Source organism: Vipera ursinii, assembly GCF_947247035.1.
Source record: "Vipera ursinii genome assembly, chromosome: 2".
NCBI lineage: Eukaryota > Metazoa > Chordata > Lepidosauria > Squamata > Viperidae > Vipera > Vipera ursinii.
The window spans coordinates 178,497,824-178,519,310 of record NC_139513.1 but is presented as its reverse complement, the minus strand read 5'-3'; the positions used below and the strand labels follow the sequence as shown (position 1 = coordinate 178,519,310).

Here is a 21,487-nt window from a genome sequence, read left to right as displayed (position 1 = left end):
ATTCATGCTCTGTGAGAAATATCTTACCAAACCTATCAGCTCCTTTCTACAGCTGGCGATGAAATAAGAGCTTTTGGGAAAGAACTAGAAAGCATCTCAATGAAACAAATTCAAATTCAAACTGTGACTACAACTAATATTTTGTTGCTGTTGTTGTTAGTTGCGAAGTCGTGTCCGACCCATCACGACCCTATGGACAATGTTCCTCCAAGCCTTCCTGTCCTCTACCATCTTCTGGAGTCCGTTTAAGCTCACACCTACTGCTTCAGTTACTCCATCCAGCCACCTCATTCTCTGTTGTCCCCTTCTTCTATTGCCCTCAATCTTTCCCAGCATTAGGCTCTTCCCCAGTGAATCCTTCCTTCTCATTAGGTAGCCAAAGTATTTGAGTTTTAGCTTCAGGATCTGGCCTTCTAAAGAGCAGCCAGGGTTGATCTCCTCTAGGACTGACCGGTTTGATCGCCTTGCAATCCGAGGGACTCGCAGGAGTCTTCTCCAGCACCATAGTTCAAAGGCTTCAATTCTTTGGCGCTCAGCCTTTCTTATGGTCCAGCTTTCAATGCCATACATTGCAACTGGGAAGACCATCGCCTTGACTATACGCACTTTTGTTGACAGGGTGATGTCTCTGCTTTTTAGTGTGCTGTCTAGATTTGACATGATCTTGGAGCCCAGGAAAATAAAATCTGTCACTACCTCCATTTCTTCCCCATCTATTTGCCAGGAATTGAGAGGGCTGGATGCCATGATCTTGGTTTTCTTAATGTTTAGTTTCAACCCAAGTTTTGCACTCTCCTTCTTCACTCGCAACTTTCTGCCGTTAGAGTGGTATCATCTGCATATCTTAGGTTGTTGATGTTTCTTCCGGCAATCTTAATTCCAACTTTTGATTCATCTAGCCCTGCCTTTCTCATGATGTGCTCTGCATATAAGTTAAATAGGCAAGGCGACAGTATACAGCCTTGCCAGACTCCTTTCCCAATTTTGAACCAATCAGTGGTTCCATGTCCAGTTCTCACTGTTGCTTCTTGGCCCGCATATAGGTTTCTCAAGAGACAAATAAGATGGTCTGGTATGCCCATCTCTTTAATATTCTAATATTTTACTGAGACAGAATTCAACAGAAGAAATTGAACAATTAAATACATTGGTAGAAGAATTAAATAGTCAACAAATACAGGTTTTTGAAGATGGTGATGGAGAAAATATGGAAGGAAGTTTATTTGGACCAGGACAATTGTATCAAGAGGTGAAAATAATAAGATTTGGTGTTGTTGGCAGATTCTTTAAATCTTCAAAGGTGGAGACTGGGGGTCCACTTCAATATGATACAGTAATACAAGGTGGCTTTGATGACCCTGAGGCAAAGAAGCGTAAATTGACATGGCAAAGGAAGAAAGCAAGAATAAGATTGAAGAAATATGAACATTTTTAAGAGGCCTGAAATAGATAATATTAAAATAGACAGGATGGTACTCCCGGCCAGACCTCCAGCTGCCTCACCTGACAATCGGGGAGGGGAGGGGAGGGGGGGAGGAAGGAGGAAGAAACCAGCGCACCCTTCGCCCTTTTATTGTCGCAATCGAAGAGGCAGGAGAATGCGGGGTGGGGAGGGGAGAGAGAGAGAGAGAGAGAGTAGAAATCCCTATTTTCGGAGCCGAGAAGAGAAGCGCGGCTACAGCAGTCGCTAGAGTTCCCCCCAAGGAGGCGGAGAAAGAACTCTCAGAGCGTTTCTTTCGTAAATACGCGCGCAGGCACACACTCGCCCAGCCGCGCGCTTCGCCCAGCTTCTCGCGGGGTGTTTGCAAGCCCTTCGTTTCTCTTCAGGGCCGTCAGACGGGCGAGCAAGTCTCTGCCCTGCCCTGCCCTGCCGTGGGGGTGGGGAGCCAAGCGCGCTTGACGTTCCTGGAAACGAGAAGGGCCTGCGGAGACTGACACCAACCCGAGTGCCCAAGCGGGTCTTCTCAGCGTCAGGCAAAGTAGCTCACATGCAAAACAAGCCCGGCAGAGGAGCCGGAGCAGCTCCGCTGCTGGGGGCGTGTCTCGGCCGGGCCTTGCAGGATCTGGGCCGGGCGCCTCTGCTCGCCGCTCCGGCTCCTCTGCCGGGCTTGTTTCGCGTGCGAGCTACTTTGCCGGCCGCTGCTGAGGGAAGATCTCTGGAGAGGAGCATAAGGTGAGCGGCTGCATTTCCCAGCCTCGGCTTATACTCGAGTCACTAACTTTTCCCATTTTTGGGGGGTAAAATTAGGGGTCTCGGCTTATATTCGAGTCGGCTTATACTCAAGTATATACGGTAATTGATATAGATATGGAAATGAGATAATGAGAACTGGACTACATTACTTAGTATTGAAGAGAATTTTATAAAGGAAAAAGAGGTTATTTAGTAATATGAAATTGAGAAATCTTAAACGTTTTAATTTTAATATTAATGTAAAATTAAAGCTAGAAAAAATAGATAAGGTGTTTGATGTTTTAAAGATGGAATGTTAAAATATGAAATATACTAAAAGGTTGATGGATATATATTCAAAAAATAAAATAAACTATTAAATGATTGATGGATAGCAATAAGAAATATGTTAATCTAGATAAGAGATAGTATATATCAAAGAAAAAAGAGAGGAAGTATTGGTTATAATAATGTGGAGATTTGTAATAATATGTATTTGTTTGAAATGGAACTATTGTAACTCGGATACCACGTTGCTTTTTAAAGATATTATTGTAAATTTATTTATTTATTTATTTAGTTATATTTATATACCGCCCTATTCCCTGAGGACTCAGGGCGGTTTACAGGGAATTAAAAATCCAGAATACAAAAATTAAAAACCAAATTAAAAAATATTAAATTAACCCTGTAGTCAGTTAAAGAGAACCCCAAATTAAAAATTCCTCCTCAGTCTGGGCCCGAGAGCTCGAAGAGCCAGGTCTTCAGGCCCCGGCGGAATGATCGAAGGTCGGGGGCAGTTCTCAGCTCCACCGGCAGCTGGTTCCAGAGGGCAGGCGCTCCCACCGAGAAGGCCCTATCCCTGGGTGTCACCCGCCGGCAGTCTCTTACCGGCGGGACCCTGAGCAGACCCTCCCTGTGGGAGCGCACTGGGCGAAGGGCATTTGATGCCGGCAGCAGGTGTTCCCTCAGATATCCCGGACCCAGGCCATGTAGGGCTTTATAGGTGATAACCAGCACCTTGAATTTCACCCGGAGGGCAACCGGAAGCCAATGCAGCTCACGGAGTAGAGGTGTTACATGGGAGTATCGGGAAACCCCCATTACAACTCGCGCGGCCGCATTCTGCACCAGTTGAAGCCTCCGAGTGGTCTTCAAGGGCAGCCCCATGTAGAGAGCGTTACAGTAGTCCAAACGGGAGGTCACAAGCGCATGAGTAACTGTGCGTAGGGCGTCTCGGTCCAGATAGGGACGCAACTGGCGCACCAGGCGAACCTGGGCAAAAGCCCCCCTGGTCACGGCTCCTATATGGTCTTCAAAATTGAGCCGTGAATCCAGGAGGACGCCCAAGTTGCGAGCCCTATCGACGGGGGGTAACACCTCACCCCCCATCATTAAGGATGGAATAACTTGGTTAACCCGAGATGCCGATATGCACAGCCACTCAGTCTTGGCGGGATTGAGACGAAGCCTGTTTCTCCCCATCCAGACCTGAACCGCCTCCAGGCATCGGGACATCACGGAGAGGGCATCACTGGGTTGGTTCGGGGTGGAAAGAAAAAGTTGGGTATCATCAGCGTACTGATGATACCCCACCCCAAAACCACGAATGATCTCGCCCAGCGGCTTCATATAGATGTTGAACAGGAGAGGCGAGAGAACCGACCCCTGAGGGACTCCACAAATGAGAGACCTCGGGGCGGATCTCTGCCCTCCTGTCAACACCGACTGCGAGCGGCCCTGGAGGTAGGAGGAGAACCACCGTAAAACGGTGCCTCCCACTCCCAGCCCCCTGAGACGCCGCAGTAAGATACCATGGTCGATGGTATCGAACGCCGCTGAGAGATCTAATAGGACCAGGACAGAGGAGCAACCCCTGTCCCTAGCCCTCCAGAGATCATTCACCAGCGCGACCAATGCCGTCTCCGTGCTGTGTCCGGGCCTGAAGCCCGATTGGTACGGGTCCAGATAATCAGTTTCCTCCAGGAACAGAGGGAGCTGATGCGCCACCACACTCTCAACAACCTTCGCCAGAAAGCGAAGGTTGGAGACTGGACGGTAGTTGTTTAAAACAGCCGGGTCCAAAGCAGGCTTCTTGAGAAGGGGTCTCACCACTGCCTCCTTCAAGGCGGCAGGAAAGACACCCTCCTTCAAGGAAGCAGTTATTACTGCATGGAACCAGCCTCGTGTTCCCTCCCGAGCCGCATAAGCTAGCCAGGAGGGGCACGGATCCAACAAACAGGTGGTGGTGCTCAGTCTCCCCATGATCCTGTCCACATCATCAGGGGAAACAGGGTCGAACTCATTCCAGATAACGTGCTCAAGACCGCCTGATTCCTCCACATTAGACTCTGCCCAGTCAGAGTCCAAGCCGGTCCGGATCCGAGCGATTTTGTCCGCCAGATGATGACTAAACTCCTCGGCTCGTCCCTGCAAGGGATCCTCTCTCACCTCCTGGTTAAGGAGGGAGCGAGTCACCCTAAACAGGGCGGCCGGGCGATTATCTGCGGACGCGATAAGGGCGGCAAAGTAGTTAGACCTCGCCGTCCTTATCGCCGCAAGATAAGACCTTATAAAGGTTCTTAACTGCAATCGGTCGGATTCGGATCGGCTGGATCTCCAACCGCTCTCTAGACCTCGTCTTCGCCGCTTCATCTCCCGGAGCTCCACAGAGAACCATGGGGCCCAACGGGATCTGCGTCGGGTCAGAGGTCGCATGGGTACAACGCAGTCGAGTGCCCTGGTGGGTGCCGTTTCCCAGGCCTCCACCAGGGCATCGACTGGGCTGTGGGTAAGGGTGATAGGTATAGGCCCAAGCGCCCTCTGGAACCGATCTGGGTCCATTAGGCGCCTGGGGCGGAACCACCTGGTCGGCTCCGCCGCCCAGCGGCGGGGGATGGCATGACGGAAAACTAGCCTCAGGAGGTAGTGGTCTGACCATGACAGAGGGGTGATGGACGGAGAACCCCCTCCCAGATCATCCAACCACTGTCCAGACAGAAACACCAGGTCAAGAGTGTGACCCCCCTCATGAGTCGGGCCCTCAATAACCTGGGTCAGGCCCATGGCTGTCATGGAAGCCATGAACTCCCGAGCTAACTCCGACGACCCTCCCAGTGATGGCAGGTTGAAGTCACCCAGGACTATGAGCCTGGGGAACTCCACCGCCAGCCCTGAGAGGGTGTCGAGCAGCTCGGGCAGGGCTGTTGCCACACAGCTGGGCGCCAGGTATGTAAGCAACAAGCCCAACTGAACCCGAGGACCACACCTCAAGAGGAGGGTCTCACTCCCGGAAAACTAATAAAATATTATATAAAAAAATATAAAAAAATATAGATTTTAAGCCAAAATTATTTTTGTTAGGCATAATTGTAGGAAATTATGAGAAAGAGTGTATATATTTAATTTTACATATATTAACTGCAGCAAGAATTGTATTCACTCAACATTAGAAAAATCAAGATTTACCAATGGAGGAAATGTTAATTAAAAAAAATCTTAGTGTATACAGAAATGGATAGATTGACATTGAAAATGAAAGAGAAAGAAGATTCAGTTTATTTTAGAACATGGGAAACCTTTTATCATTGGCTAGAAAAACGAGGTAGAGAGAAAGGAACTTAATATGTATTAGTAAGTTAAATGTTGGAACCCAGACAATATGTTGCTGATAAAATATTAAGCACTTGTGATTATAAAAATTAATAAAAATATGTATAAAAAAGGTTTACTGGAGTCACCTATTTAATAAGGGAAGACATGGGTTGCAGGAAAATGAAATATACTTATATCACATAGAACCATGGTGGCGAACCTATGGCACGCGTGCCACAGGTGGCATGCAGAGCCCTCTCTGTGGGCATGTGCGCCATTGCCCCAGTCCTAGGCCTCCACCGCCGTGTGCAAAAAAAAAATCAATTTTAACTTCTCGCAGGGGAAAAAAAGATCTCGCAAAGTTGGAATTGCTTGATTGAACTTTTTCATTCCCACACAGTGGTGAAGGAAGTGATGCCTCGGAGCTGGAAAAAAGGTGCCGTGGGGGGTGGGAGGAGTGGCAGGAGCAGGGCACTCCATGGGAGAGGTTGGGCAGGGCCTGTTGCTTCCCTTCCCCTGCCAGACACCTGCCGAAGCCATACAGGGTAAGGTTGCCGCCCCCCACTCATGACGTCACGAGTTTGACATGCTTGACCTACAAGAAAACTACTTAATGTTTCTTAAAAAGCCTGCAACAATGGAGAAACTGTAAATGATAAACAAATGTTACTAAACTTACTTCCTCTGAACAATGACCCAATCTTCCATGTAGACTTGAACAGCATCTCTTACCCGGGCATCTTGTTTCCTAAAGAAGAAAAATGTGTAAAAATACTTTGTAAAAATAACAAGCTGGCTTAATGTCAGCCTGCATCTTTGCTTTCTTTCAAGCTTGCTGCCAACTACCATGGAAACTGTAGGGGGGAGCACTGAGTCTTTCGGAGGGGAAGAATGCAGGAGGTGGAAATAAAATTTCTGAGAAGTGATGAGGAGGCCTGGTCTCAGGCAGGCCAGCTTGGGTTGTTTAACATTTTCAAGGCAACAGTCCTGGCTTCAGAATGCATAAAGGAAGAATGGTGCACCTGGCCAGAGACTTTCCCAAAACATGTTGTTGGCCAATGTTTGAAATCTGATTGCTTGGCTACTGGGGGGCAAGGGGCAAGGGGGCCTCTGGGATTTGCTTTAATTTGTTTCTTCTTGTGAATTTTGCTTCAGATCTTGCCTGACCATTACTGTATTCAGTTAATTCCTAGTAAAAGTATCTTTTCTCTAAACCTATGGAATCAAGGGCTTTTTTTCCATGGGAAAGGAAAGATCTGAAGCAAAATTTGCATGAAGAAACAAACTGAAGCAAACCCCAGCTCCTCCATCAAACTAACAAGGAATGTAAGAGAGCTAATTCGGTCCTGGGACAAACAGTACCTCAGGTGCTACATTAATTACCAGCATGACAACTGGGCTGACCTTCTACCATTTGCAGAGGTGGCATACAATAATTCTGTGCACTGTAACACTGGGTTTACCCCATTTAAGGTGGCCTCTGGTTAGGACTTTGTAGCTATGACAGAGCTGCTTCAAGAAAAAATTCAAATACCCTCCTTGGAGGAGTGGATAGTGCAACTCCAAAAGATTTGTCCAGTAGCCCATGAGGCACTGGAAAATGCACATTAGAAACAAACCGGCAAAAAAAGTGCAAAACTGATTTTTTTTTTAAAGAGTTTACCTTTCCACAAAATACTTACAGTCCACCCAACAATTAAAGAAACTGGGCCCTAAATATGCTGGGCCATTCCCCAACGTTAAAATAATTAACCTAGTCACAGTGCAATTGGAATTGCCTAACAACTTTCACAGCTTGCCTGACTATTGCTGTATTCAGTTCACTCCTAGTAAAACTACCTTTTCTCTAAACCTATGGAGTCAAGGGTTTTTCTTTCCTAGGGATTGAGCGTAGGCAGCCCTAACATTAATACAATTCTGAACTTTCACAAGCTTATTTCAAAGACCAATTAAAATCAAGTTTCTCTCTACATATAAAAAAATCTGTTATCTTCTTCTGGTCATGCTTCTTGCCAACTTCATATTATTTATTAGCATTACTGCTTACGATCATACCTTGGTACTTGACTGCTTTGAAACTCATTGAATTTGGTACTCAATGCATTCTGACAAGAAAATTTTGTCCCTGTACTCATTGTTTGGTATTCGACGCACAAAAGCTAGAACTTGCTGGTATTGGTTGCCTCATGACTTGCTACCCTTTCCAGCCGAAACAAAGGGTCACACATTAGAAGCTTACTTTAGCTTCTGAAGTCATTTTGTGTAGTTTTGCACTTTTTTCCTCATTAGTACAGGTAAAGTGAAGTTTTTATTTTACTTAATCGAAGTATTTATTAAATTTTAAGTTTATCTCTCATGTAAAATAATGATATACAACACTGTGCACTGCCTTTGGTTTGGGAATGTATTAAATTTATTTACATTGTTCTTTATGGGAAAAATTTGTTTGGTACTCATTGGGCCTCCTGGAACCAATTAATGACCAGTACTAATATAAGATATATTAGAATATAAGATATATTCTATCTTTCTTCTGAAAACCATGAAAACACATTGCCCTAATTTTTTTTGCAGAACATGAAATGGATTGGACTACAACAGACAAACTGGCTACTGCAAAGAGCACTGGATTGTTCTTATTAGATTTGATACTTGACTGTGAGCTCTTGAGTTAGTTATGGCTCTGTTTTGTATTGGGCACTACCCAGAGTGTGTTAATTGGGGTGATATATGTATATTATTATAAGGGATGCGGCGGCTCAGTGGATTAGGACGCTGAGCTTGTCAATCAGAAGATCGGCAGTTTGGCGGGTCAAATCCCGAGTGCCGCGTAACAGAATGAGCGCCTGTTACTCGTCCCAGCTTCTGCCAACCTAGCAGTTCGAAAGCATGTAAAAATGCAAGTAGAAAAATAGGGACCACTACGGTGGGAAGGTAACAGCGTTCCGTGCGCCTTCGGCATCTAGTCATGCCGGCTACATGACCACGGAGACATCCTCGGAGAAGCGCTGGCTCTTCGGCTTTGAAATGGAGATGAGCACTGGCCCCTAGAGTTGGAAACGACTAGCACGCATGTGCGGGGGAACATTTACCTTTTACTATGTATATTATTAAAGTAAATAAATGACATCACCAAGTCAGCTCTCTAATTCGGGGTGGGGTGGAACGAACCCAGACCTGGATATTCTGAATTCAACATTATTACACCACATAAGATTCTGAAAGATCTCACAAAAGTTCTTTATCTTTTTAAATTCAAGTATCAAATATTGAAAAGCTGATCCTATGGGCTACCGATGGTCATATGTGACAGAAAGCTAAATGGTCATCATCAGCCCTTTTAGCAAAGGTAATATTTGGGAGAATCAGCACAAAGGGCTATTGCTTTGTGGTTTCAGTACTTTTACCGGATTTTGTAAATATTATTACTCTTAACTCTATAGCAATGGTTATGGCACTGGACTAAGATTTAGGTTGTATAGATTCAAGCTCACTCTAAGCAGCAGCAGCACAAGAACCTGAAGGCAGCCACCCTCAGTCCCCCAAACAATAGTCCATATTGTCAAGCTTGTAGTTCGCTTTGCTGGTGCAACAATTATTGCTTCATAGTTTGTCAATTGGAATGCAGACTTCAAAGATAAAGAAAAAAGACCATGAGAAGCAAGGTCAATTGCCAGGTGTCTGGCTTGACTAAGAGACAATTTCTCATAACAATATAATTGTTCCTAATTGGGCAATGTGACCTTTCCATGGATGGGAAGAGAAGAGCTTTCCTTTTACTATAAGGGGTGTGGCCTGAGCTTGCCAAAAGTGGTTTCGCTTTCCACTGTGCCAAAATGATATGTTCAATAAAGTTTTACATTAAGAGATTGGAAAGTCTTGAAGATGTTTGCTTGATTCGGTTTGTCAGTCTGAACCCTGACACATATATTACCAGGAAAGTCCACAAGGTAAAATCCAGATATAAGACAAATGGCAGTCCTCAGAGCAAAGACAAGGTACAAGGCAAAGGCACTTCAGAAGGTAAAGCAAAGGGCAAAAGCAATCCACAAAGCTAGAGCAAGACAAACGGCAGTCCTCTAAGCAAAGCCAAAAAGCAATCCTCAAAGTAAGGCAAAAGGCACAAGTCAAAGTTGTGGGAGTGTAATTCAAAACAATCAATTGTTCCTGGCAAAGACTAACTCCCCACAACTTCTCTTTAAATCAATCCACTCCAGGTGTTTCTTGTGAGGAGGGGTGGGGAAACTGTTTCCCAAGTAGCCTTGCAGCCTTTTTCTGAGCTTGCCTACGCTCCACTCTCCATGTCCTTGGATCAGTGGGAGAGGCAGCTGTTCCTCCTCGAAGGTAATTTGCTGCCTGTCAGCACCACTGCCCGTCAGCCACTGATTCTCCCCTGTGTCTGTGAAGGCAGGCAGGCATCAGGTCGAAACCCCCCCCCCACAATGGCTGAGAGGCCTGGGACAGCATCGTCCTCAACCCCTGGTGTATCTTCACATGCCAAGGGAGATGTGCCATCTCCATTGGATGGTCCTAGTTCCAACTCCTCTTCCTCCAAACCAGGCTCTGAGGGGCCATGAAAATTAGTAGTACAGATTTAGATGGATGAGATAGCAGAAAGTGCATGCTGAATTTAACTAGACATATAGGTTATTCAAAAATTAGTGCTGTTTCTAAATGGCATTTTAAAAAGAGCGCTTTTCCATTTTGAATGGATCTCTTCAGCATCACTGAACAAAACATTTCTGCATGGTTGCCAGGCAAAAATATGGTTGAACTTTGCGTAGTAAATACAAAAACTGTTTGGATGCACTGATCTTAATACTAATGATTTCAATCCAGATAATAATATCTAATATTGTCTTTAGCATTGCCCCAAAGGGTGCTTTTTTCCCCAAAGAGCAACTGTCTCTATTTCAAATCTGCTAAACCACAGTCAAAAGATAGAATTTTAAACTTTTATTATTTTTAAGCGACACATTATGTGATTCAGTGAAACCACCACTGGTTTCTTTTCCTTGAATTTATTATCCAAATACATGATATACACAGTATACAGTAAGATTACTTGTGTTCCCATTTTATTTGGCATTAAAAAGCTCTAGTTCAGAAAATGCAAGCATGCTGTCAAATTCTCTGTGCTGGTAATGCTTGTATCCTTGTGTCTTATGGGGTAAAAGGAATGAGGAACTATATGATAGAACTCAGTAATTATCCATCATACCACTTACCCATCCTCAGGGACACCAGGTTCTAGGGTCCGACAGTCCCGGGATTCATGGGTCACTTCCAGGTCATCTGCAGGGAACTCAATCAGGTCACGAAGTGGGCCTGGTTCAGCACCTGGCAAGTGAGTGCTAAGGTATTTCTCAAAGTCAATTGGCTCTACCACTTCTGTCAGAGGTAACTGAAGGGGAACAAGAAAAGAAAGAAAACAGAGAAAGTTACAGGTAAAAAGGAACACAGGATGCAGCTGATTCATTTAAATTACCTGAAGGTCCTGAATCACTCCTATGCCATGCTTGTTGTGATTAGGATAAGATGAATCCTTGATCATTTTGTTCAAATTTAGAATTTTTCAATAAATGCCTGTCTTAATCCTTCACCTATAACCACAATTGGGCCAGGAATCTCAGTGATTGAACAAAGATAATGACTTACCGTACTTCCTTCATAGCCAGACACTGATTCACACACTGTCTTTTGTCCCTTAAAACAACTAACTTCTCTCTTTTTAAGGACCTCATCAACTCTATCCAACTGATTTTTCTCAACCTTTTCCTTTCTCTCACCTCATTCTTCCTTCATGTGTTTCCTTTCATAATTTGATTCTCATTATTTTCCCAATAAGAACAAATTATTTCAACATAGTTTAATATTTTGTCCTCTTTCATTCAGCACACTTTTTTTTACTCTTTCTCTTCTAATGTACCCAAATGAAAGCTGACTCAGTGACTTTGCCTTAGCAACTCTTTCTCAGCTAAACAACCTCACACGGTTGTTGTTACTGTGGAAAAAATAGGAGGTGGGAGCATTTTGTATGCTGCCTTGAGTTGTACAAAATAAAGATGGAATATAAATCCGTCTCCTCTTCCTCTTCACCTGAAATACCCATCCCTCAAATCTCACTCTCTAACCAAGTGGGCATGCATGCCCTCATAAACATTTTTACATCTCTGAACAAACATTCATTTCTCCCAGCAAGACCTTTTCCCTATAGCTAGAAGGTCAAAATCTATTAAATTTAATAAATTATTATATTTATAGGTACTAATTACTGAAGATCGGTATGCAAAATTAGCAACTAGCTCTCATTTTTGGACATATAGTGCATGTGTATCTCATGCAATTATTTCCTCCATTTTTCCTTTAAAACACAGTTACCTTGGTATTTCATATTCAAATACATATTCCTCAGTACACTGTACAAGCTATCTAGTATTTGCTGCAAATCATTTTAGAATAGAATAGAATTTTGATTCTTAGCAGCACAAAATCATCTTCACACGAAACCATGCTCATGTCTAATCACGTACCCCTAAAGGCACCATAAACATTTTTATGAATTATCTATAAATACATAAGCAAAATACATCACACAGCCTTGTCTTGCTTCTTATACAAGCCTGAATCATTTGCTAAGTATTCTGTTTATTTTCACATGTCAGTCATATATTGCATATACTGCACCACATACCACATTCAGCAACCATTCTTCAATTCCATATTAATGCAAAGCATTCTATTATTCAGGTCTAATAATTGATCATTTTACGTAAGTTTTATTTTCTATAGCTCTGCAAGCAATTCAGAGTAAATACAGACAGTACAGATTCATCTTCCTTTTCAACATTTTTCAGCTCTTTCTAAAAAGACATTGTAAATCTTAGTTGAAGGTTCGGACTCAAAATCCTGGGCTGGCTCTGCTGTGCCAGATTCAGGCATAAATGATCTGATGTTAGGACCCTGCATTAGGAAAAGCCTGTGGAAACAAACAGATAAAAAAAGATTTGCAGTTTTACATACTGAGTTTCTTATAAAGGGTACTTCTTCAAATATACTTATTGAAAATAACAATATTAGCTTGTCATTGCAATTTTGCTAAATAATTAAATCTTATTATTTCTATTTTCAATTTCCATTTTTAAAAATAAGTCATAATCACTTCAAAACAAAAATCCACTGTAAATTTCTTTGCTGGAAGCTCCTGTTATGGACAATGTGATAGCTGCTTTACCAATTAAAAATTAAAAAACCCCAAGTCATCTGCAAAAGCTTGCAATTTATATTTTTCATTTTTTATCTTCAATCCTTTAATTTCTATATCTTGTCTAATGTTTCTATTCAGTACTTCCAGTGTTAGTATAAATAGTAATGCAGATAGTGGGCATCCCTGCCTTGTATCCTTTTTAATATTGAAGTTTTCTGTAAGATCTCCATTTACAATTATTTTGGTAGTTTGTCTACAATAGATTGTTTTGATTACATTTATAAAGTTTTTTTTCCAAAGTCCATTTCTGCAAATTGCTGAAACACAAATTGCCAGTTTACGTTGTCAAATGTTTTCTGTGCATCAAGGAATATTAAAGCCATCTGTTTCCCTGAATGAATTTCATAATACTCTTAACACATCAAGAATCATTCTTAGATTATTTTTTATCTGTCTTTTAGGTAAGAAACCATTTTGATCTGTGTGTATAAATTTGATCAAAAATTTCTTTAGTCTTTCTGCCATTATTGAAGCAAAGACTTTGTAATCTACATTTAATAATGATATTGGTCTATAATTTTTTATCTGCGTTAAATCAAAGTCTTCTTTAGGTATTAAAGTAATATTGGCTTCAGTTCATGTATTTGGTATTTTAGCCTCCAGGAGAATTTCATTACACAGTTCTTTCAAAATCGGACTTAATACATCTTGTAATGATTTATAAAACTCTGCAGGTAATCTATCTGGGCCTGGAATCTTAACCTTGTTTTGCCTTTTTATAGCCTCTATAATCCCCATCATTGATATTTTTCCATTTAATATGTTTCGAATACTCTCCAGAATTTTTGGTAGGTCTGCTTTTAAGTAATGCTGTATTTTTTCTTTTGGAATTTCCTCTGCCTTATGAAATGTCTCATAGTAATTTTTAATATTTTTTTTGATTGTATCATCTTGAAACTGTAATTAGCCTTTTGAATCTTGTAGCTTGCTTATCATTTTTTTCTCTTTTTCTTTTTTCAGTCTATATGCTAACCATCTCCCCAGCTTGTTGGTATTTTCAAAGAAATTCTGTTTACCCCTTTTAATCTGTTGAGCCATTATTTCCATCTCAGCTAAATTTATATTTTATTATCTCCATTTGTTTCTTAAGTATTTTCTTTTGTGGATCTATTTGTAATTCTGATTCTAGCTTTCTGAGTTCTTCATTCAACTTTAACTGTAGTTGTTGTTTTTCTTTATTCTTTTTAGCGATATAAGTTATAGCCAACCCTCTGAAATATGCTTTAGCCATATCCCACACATTCTGAAGCAATGTTTCTTCTTTCTTGTTTATTTTGAAGAAAAAGTCAATTTCCTTTGTCCATCATTATTTCCACCATTAATATTCTCCCCTCTTCATCCGCGTAAATTTGTTTGGGATTCATTGTTTCTTTAATATATAGAGCTACTTCTCTTTTCATTTGAAGTGCTAATACAAAGTAATGTTTACCAATTTTCAGTTGTTCTAACAATTTATAATATTGTAATAATTCTCTTTCAATATAGATTTATTCAAGGACCATCTTAATTTTTTCTTAGTTCCTTTCCAAGTCATCTTTATTGGGTTATGGTCTGCCCAAACATTAGTTTCTATCTCAACTTCTTGTATCATCATTTTAAGTTCCAAAGATGTCCATATCATATCAATTCTAAACCATAATTTATGTCTATTTGAGTAAAATGTATATTGTAATTTTTTTGGATTTTTTTCTCTCCATAAATCTTGGATACAGAGTTCTTCTGTCATTTTTAAAAACGCTTTAGGTAATATATTTCCTCCTTTTCTCCCTAGTTTAGCACTTTTGTAGTCCAAAGTTCCATCTGTTATTGCATTAAAGTCTCCCATTATACAAAGATTTTGATAGTTTAAATCTAGTATTTTTATATAATTTTTGATTAAATTATTCTTGTTTGTCATTTGGTGCGTATATTGCTACCATCAGTATCTGTTTTTGATCCATCATTATTTCCACCATTAATATTCTCCCCTCTTCATCCGCGTAAATTTGTTTGGGATTCATTGTTTCTTTAATATATAGAGCTACTCCTCTTTTCATTTGAAGTGCTAATGCAAAGTAATGTTTACCAATTTTCAGTTGTTCTAACAATTTATAATATTGTCTCTTAATGTGTGTTTCTTGAAGACAATTATATCCATTTTTAATTTTTGTAATCGTGTAAAGATTTTCCTCCTTTTTGAAGGAGAATTTAGTCCATTTATATTCATTGACAAAATCCCACTCTCCTCCATCTCTTTCAGTTATATCTAGGTCTTAATCTTCTAGTTGATCTTATCTGTCTCTGATCTCTTGGTCTTGCTCCTTCTTCTGTATATGTGTTTTAAATTTCTTCCTCCTCTCTTTGTTTGACTGCTCCTTCTACTGCCATTTCTTCTTGTTTCTTTGTTTCAGGATCACCTCTTTCCAAAAATGCTCTGTGGTTGTCGAAGAATTCCATTGGTTTAAGTGGTGTGTCCAGTCTATATCTTTTCGTATCCCAGTAAATTAAATTCCCTTCTGGAATAAGCCATCTGAAATTCACTCCTTTTTCAATTAATTTCCTGGTTAGAAACTGATATTCTCTTCGGGATTCTCTTATCCTCCTAGGAATTTGTTTGAGGACTACAATTTCTTTTTCTTTGTATTTCAAAGGTTCGTCTCTTACTTTTCTCAAAATCTCATCACTTGTAGATCTTTTAAGAAATCTAACGTGCACTTCCCTGGGGACTTTATTTATTCTAGCATAGTTTAAGTTGACTCAATAGATCTGGTCTAATTCATCTTCCATTTGCTGTTTCCCAGTTCCTAATATGTCTGCCAATAATTCAGTTATCAAGCCTAAGAGATCCTCTTCCTTATTTTCCAATATATTTTGAAACATTAAAAAGTATGAGGCTTTTTCCATCTCTATCCCCGTTATTGAGTTTTCTAGTTCTTCATTTATTTGGATCAGCTTCTGATTTTTATCTTTTGAAACTTCTAGTTTCTGGTCAACCTCAATTGATCTTCTATTTTTTGAATTCTTTGTTGATTATCTGTGATCATCTGTTTAAAATATTCAAATTGAGAATCCATATTATTAATTTTTATTCATTTTATCAAAATCACTTTTCAACTCATGGTTTTTCGATGTAATCGCCATGTGAGTAGCGATTGCCTCCTGAATTGCTTGTAGGTGGGTGTCCTTTTAGAAGGTATCAGTCTTTTCTTGTTGAAGCATTGTAGCAATTGATCTCTGATAGACTGGACTTGCAGAAGCCAAGGAAGGAGCAGAAGATCCTTTTTTCCAACTTTAGATAAGTTTGGAGCACTCATCTTTATCTTTAAATCATATGTTGTAATCACCAAATAAGTCAAAAATTTTAATCCAATAAGCTCCTAACAAATAGGAAAGGTAAACAATAAAAATAGTAAATAGTAAAAAAAAAAAAGCAGAAGGGCAAAAAGAAAAAATAGAAAAAGGAAGAAAAAATACCAAAATTTGTAATCCAAAGTATTCAGTTCACAGGTGTTTCTTGTTATTCACTCTTTCAAAACAGCTTATAAAGATTCCAGGTCAAGCTGTATTTATAATCCAGGGAAGTCCGATGACTTTGAAAACAATTTTTATTTATAATTATAACCCATCCTGTAAGACAGGGCAATCCAAAAAGAGTCTTTCTTTCCCAGCCACAGGACTTTAAATTCCAAGGACACCAAGATGTTTAAAATATAAGCAATGTCTGGGCATTCCACCAAGTTTTACTCTGATCAGAGCAAACTGCATATAGTTCTCAGTTTTGCCACTAGATGTCATTAGATGTCCATTCCCGCCATACTTTGGAAAAGCTTAAGAAGTTAAAAATCCAATGGTTTTCAAGCAAAAAATAAAAAGGGATTTATAAAACCAAAAGGTTTCCAAGTTGTCCTTCTTTTATGCCTTGGTCAGCTTCACAGTATTATTGTCAGTTTTAATTTCCCCGACGCTTAAACCGCTGCTGATAGTTCAGGAGGGAGGGGTAAGAAAAAAACCCCTCCCTCCCTGGAGCTAGGGGCTTTGTTCTTAAATGCTGTAGAATGCTGTTTCACAAAACTGGTATCCACTCGTAGAGAGATAAGAAAAGTAGTCTCACCCAGATTGGATGTTTGCCTTCCACTTTCAAATTCTTTGTCTCCGATGATCATCTTCTTGTGGGAGACCACATAGGTGTGGTCAGCCTTTCTTCCTGCTGGTCCTCCTGGCTCCTTTGGATCAAGTGGGCCAGCTACCACTGCCCCATGATCTGCAAAGTTTCACCTCTTGGCCACTTGCCTCTACGGGGCAACTCAGTCCTACTGGACTTCCCAGCTGATAGAAATTGGACTTGGGGAAGGGAGATTCATTCCCTAGCACCCATCTTGCAGCAACATCATTGGCTATCCTCCCTTTCCATAGAAGGAAGCAGTGATTTAATTTTTACAGGGGAAAGAAATATACTGAAATGAAATTAACAATATTAACAGTCTGGAAAAATCTGAAAATTAAGAAAACCGTTAAGATTTTACATCTGAAAGAGTTTTGATGAAATTATAAAAAATAATACTGTTTGAAAAGTTGGAAAATGAATAACTACTGACACCTTGTGGAGTATTAGAGTATAGAACAACAGCAACACTGACTCAGAAATTGGCAAGATGCCCAGAAACAAAGAATAATCTGTTCCCTTGAACCTTAGTGACCTTCAGCCAAATAGAAAAAGGTTGGGAACAAGAAAAGAAAACTGATGACCTTCTGGAATTATAAATATTTAGTGAGCTGTGATCTTTAAGCTCAAGAATTGTCTGCAGAAAAAGAAAAACTTTGACTGTTGGCTAATCTTCTAGGGGAGAATTTTACTGGATAGTCATTTTGGACTGCAACTTTGGCTGGTAGATAAATTGTAAGACCCCTGAACAGAAAAACTGTTATAAAATACTGCCTTCAGTGGTGCTTTGATAATTGGAAACGCATTGGATTATAAAAATAAACTATATATAAAGATAAGAACTATATAAGATTTTTTTGTTTGGACTTTAAGACTGGCTGGTATAAAAGGCTAAGACTATGGTACCGATGAAAGAACATCTGGAAGGGGGACATAAAATGATGTTGCATACCTATGTAAAAGTGGCAGGAAACATTTAATATCCCTTTCTGAAGGCCCCAGCCTGGAACATCAGAGATCTGCAGGAGCAACACTTCAAGACAAAGCAAATACTTTCCAGGAGGAAATGTACGCAATTCTGCGACAGATTCAATGACAATGATTTCAAATCACGATGAGATTAAAAACAACTTTGATGGCATAAATGAGCACCTTTCCAACTTAAACTTACAAGTAAAAAATTCTCAGAAAATGATCAAGAATGAACAAACAAACCAGATAATAGAATACAAATCAGAGGACAGTGACACAAAGAGGGAAGCTACAGGGGAAGAGAATGACAAATTAATACAAACAAAAGAAAACTTGCAAGGTTTTGCCATAACAGTGGAAATGGAAAAGATGTCCTATTTTTCAGGACCTCGAAATCAACTTGAAGATTGGAAAGAAGACCTAATAAAATACACTATAGAGCAACCATAGACAATCATTAAAGTTAGGGAGACAAAAAATACAGTATGTCTTATCTAACTTGTTTTTTCTATTCCCAACAACATTTACAAAAATACAGGAAAAACCCCTGGGTAAGTCAAACATACTAACTTGGAAAGCTACCTGGCAAAAGAAGAAGGCTAGAATCAGATCTGAGAGATTTGATGTGACTTACCAGATGGAATACTATATGATCAAACACCTGTTTGAATACAGTTAAAAGAATAGATAAATTATGGATATAAAGGGGTTTCATAGTAAGAGAGAAAAGATATATAAGTAGTATCTCAATTTTTATAATATATGAAATGTAAAAATATTGTGATGGTGCACATGAATGAAAAGGTGGGATATTTAAAGGCTATTAACTTTGAGAAAATTATGACTGCTAAGAATGGTTTGAATAGAGGGGAAATTAAGCTTAAATAAAAATTTTGAAAACAGGACACATAGTGAATTAACAAGATGAAATATAACAAAAGATGCTATATGCTAATTTTACTGTTATTTGTATAAACACAAGAAAAAAGTTTATATTTAACTTTATATGTACTGAATCTTAAGAATAATATTTGCTTAATCTTGACAAAAGGAGAATGCTATTGGATGAAGAGAAGTTCAAAGAAATATATCATTAATATATTGATTATGAAACTATAGAAATTAATTAGTTTTTTAAACATATGAACCCAGACAACACGTTGTTTACTAAGCACTAAAGAATGTTATTGTAAAGAATTATTAAAATATATTTAAAAAGAGATGGGCCAATTATCTCCCCTATATCAAAGGCCACACTAATGGATTAAACTGCATAATTTAGCAGAGGGCCTCTGAAGCAGTATTAATATTCAAAATTGAGATTGGAGTTTAGGTGGATACTGACTGAAAGACATGTGGAAAAATCAACACCAAACATTTCTGCATTATCCTATGGAAGAGACCATCACATGGCAGTTTTTATACAAAACTCTGCAGCTCAAGGACTAAATCTGGCTTTGTGTCATGTTGGGGGTTGTATTGAAAAATCAGACAGAACAGGACCTGGCTTTTGTGGCAGCTTCAGAGGATTAGGAAATGGTGCTTATGTATACTCTTCTTCAAAATATCCAATTTGTCCATTATTTCTTCAACAATTCTAAAGATTACTAAGGAAAAAGACTAAAAATTGCTGCTCACATTGAAAAACTCTACGGGCCATAGAAAAGAGACTCATAGAATCATAGGGCTGGAAGAGACCTTGGGAGTCTTCTAGTCCAACCCCCTGCCCAAGGCAGGAGACCTTCTATCATCCCAGTCAAATGGTTGTCCTGTCTATTCTTGAAAACATTTAACAATAGAGCACTCACAACTCTGGGAGGCAAGCCATTCCATTAATTAATTGTTCTCACTGTCAGTAAAATTCTCCTTAGTTCTAGGTTGGATCTCTCTTTGACAAGCTTCCACCCATTACTGTCCTCTGAATTCCCCCCCCCTCTCTCTCTCTGTGTAAAACTCACATTGTCCTCCAAGAAGCTGACAAGCTCATTGGGTGGGGCTCCTGCCTTTGCTGTGTTTCCACAGGAAGCAGGAAAGCCAGCCCAATAAGAATGTGAGTCAGCTTGTCCAGAACAGCGTGAAGCCAGCTTGCCAGGTGAGCAGAAGATCAGAGAGGGGGGGGGGGAGAGAGAGAGAAGGGAAGCGCAAGTGCCTCTCTCTGTCTCTGTCTCTCTCTGTCTCTCTCTGTCTCTCTGTCTCTCTGTCTCTCTCTCTCTCTCTCTCTCTCTCTCTCTCAAACACACACACACACACACACACACACACACACACAACACAAACACACTGAGTGGGGGAAGAGGACTGGCAGACCAAGGGCAGAAAGAGAAGGAGAGAGAGGGAGGGAGGGAAAAAGGAAGGGAGGGAGAAAGGGAGGGAGGGAGAAAATATGAACAAATGTGGGTGTCCTTATTGGACTTTTAGTAAAGAATGTTTAATTAAATATTTTGATTTTTTTTAATTAAGAGGTGAGATATGGGGATAATTATGCTGTATTTAAAGATGGTAGATAAGCTACTAAAATTGTTTTTACCTGTTGGGAGGAAGGAGAAAGGGTTTTTTCCCCTCTTTCTCCTGTCCTTTTCTCTTCCCCCCCCCCCATTTTTTTCTTTTCTATTTTTCTGTTTGCAGTTTTTATAGTTTGCACTGACTTTTTATTTCATAAATACGAGGAGGACTCAAATAGACATTTGAGTGTTTTATTTGAAAGTAACCTTCGACCCAGCATCTTTTTTTTGGGGGGGGGGAGTTCAAAATGCTTTTGTTGCATGCACAAATAATAATTTGTTTTCTTTGTAGCAGTTCACTGATTTCATAAATGTAGCACACTATATTTTTTTATACATAGCATAAAGGTAAAAAAACCAATATATGCAGTGCTATCTTCATTTTAGATGTCAAAAGGGTTTTGTGGCTCCCAGTGTTTTCTTTTTGGTGGGAAATGGGTCCAAGTAGCTCTTCGAGTGTTTTAGGTTGCCTACCCCTGGTCTATACCTATGCATTTTTCCTGCCAAGTGCAGGACTCTGCTGTTCCCACCTCTGAACTGTATCTTGTTGGCTAGGGCCCAACGCTCAAATCTGTCAAAATCCTTCTGAATCCTGAGTCTTCCAAAGTGTTAGCAATTACCCCACCCCACCCCAGCTTGGTGTCATCTGCAAATTTCATGAGTTCCCCTTCTATCTCTTCAACTAGATTATTTATGCACATGTTGAAGAGCATTGAACCCAAGACAGAACCTTGAGCTACCACTGCATACTTCCCTCCATGTATATATAGTTTGTTAAGGACTACAGACTGGTTATGGTTTTTCAGCCAATTTGGCTCCACTCTTCAGTCAAACCCTGT

General features: G+C 40.2%; 1 protein-coding gene across 1 annotated transcript in view; it reads right to left on the bottom strand.

Annotated features, from left to right (window-relative positions):
* Positions 1-21,487, bottom strand: part of LOC310635580 (dedicator of cytokinesis protein 7-like) — a gene marked incomplete at its 5' end in the record, with an annotated part of 198,900 nt that overhangs the window by 163,168 nt on the left and 14,245 nt on the right. Inside the window, 2 exons of the mRNA XM_083354666.1 lie at positions 6,447-6,515; positions 10,996-11,171. Of these exons, the coding sequence (XP_083210792.1) occupies positions 6,447-6,515; positions 10,996-11,171 (245 nt within the window). The remainder of the gene's footprint in view (positions 1-6,446; positions 6,516-10,995; positions 11,172-21,487) is intronic.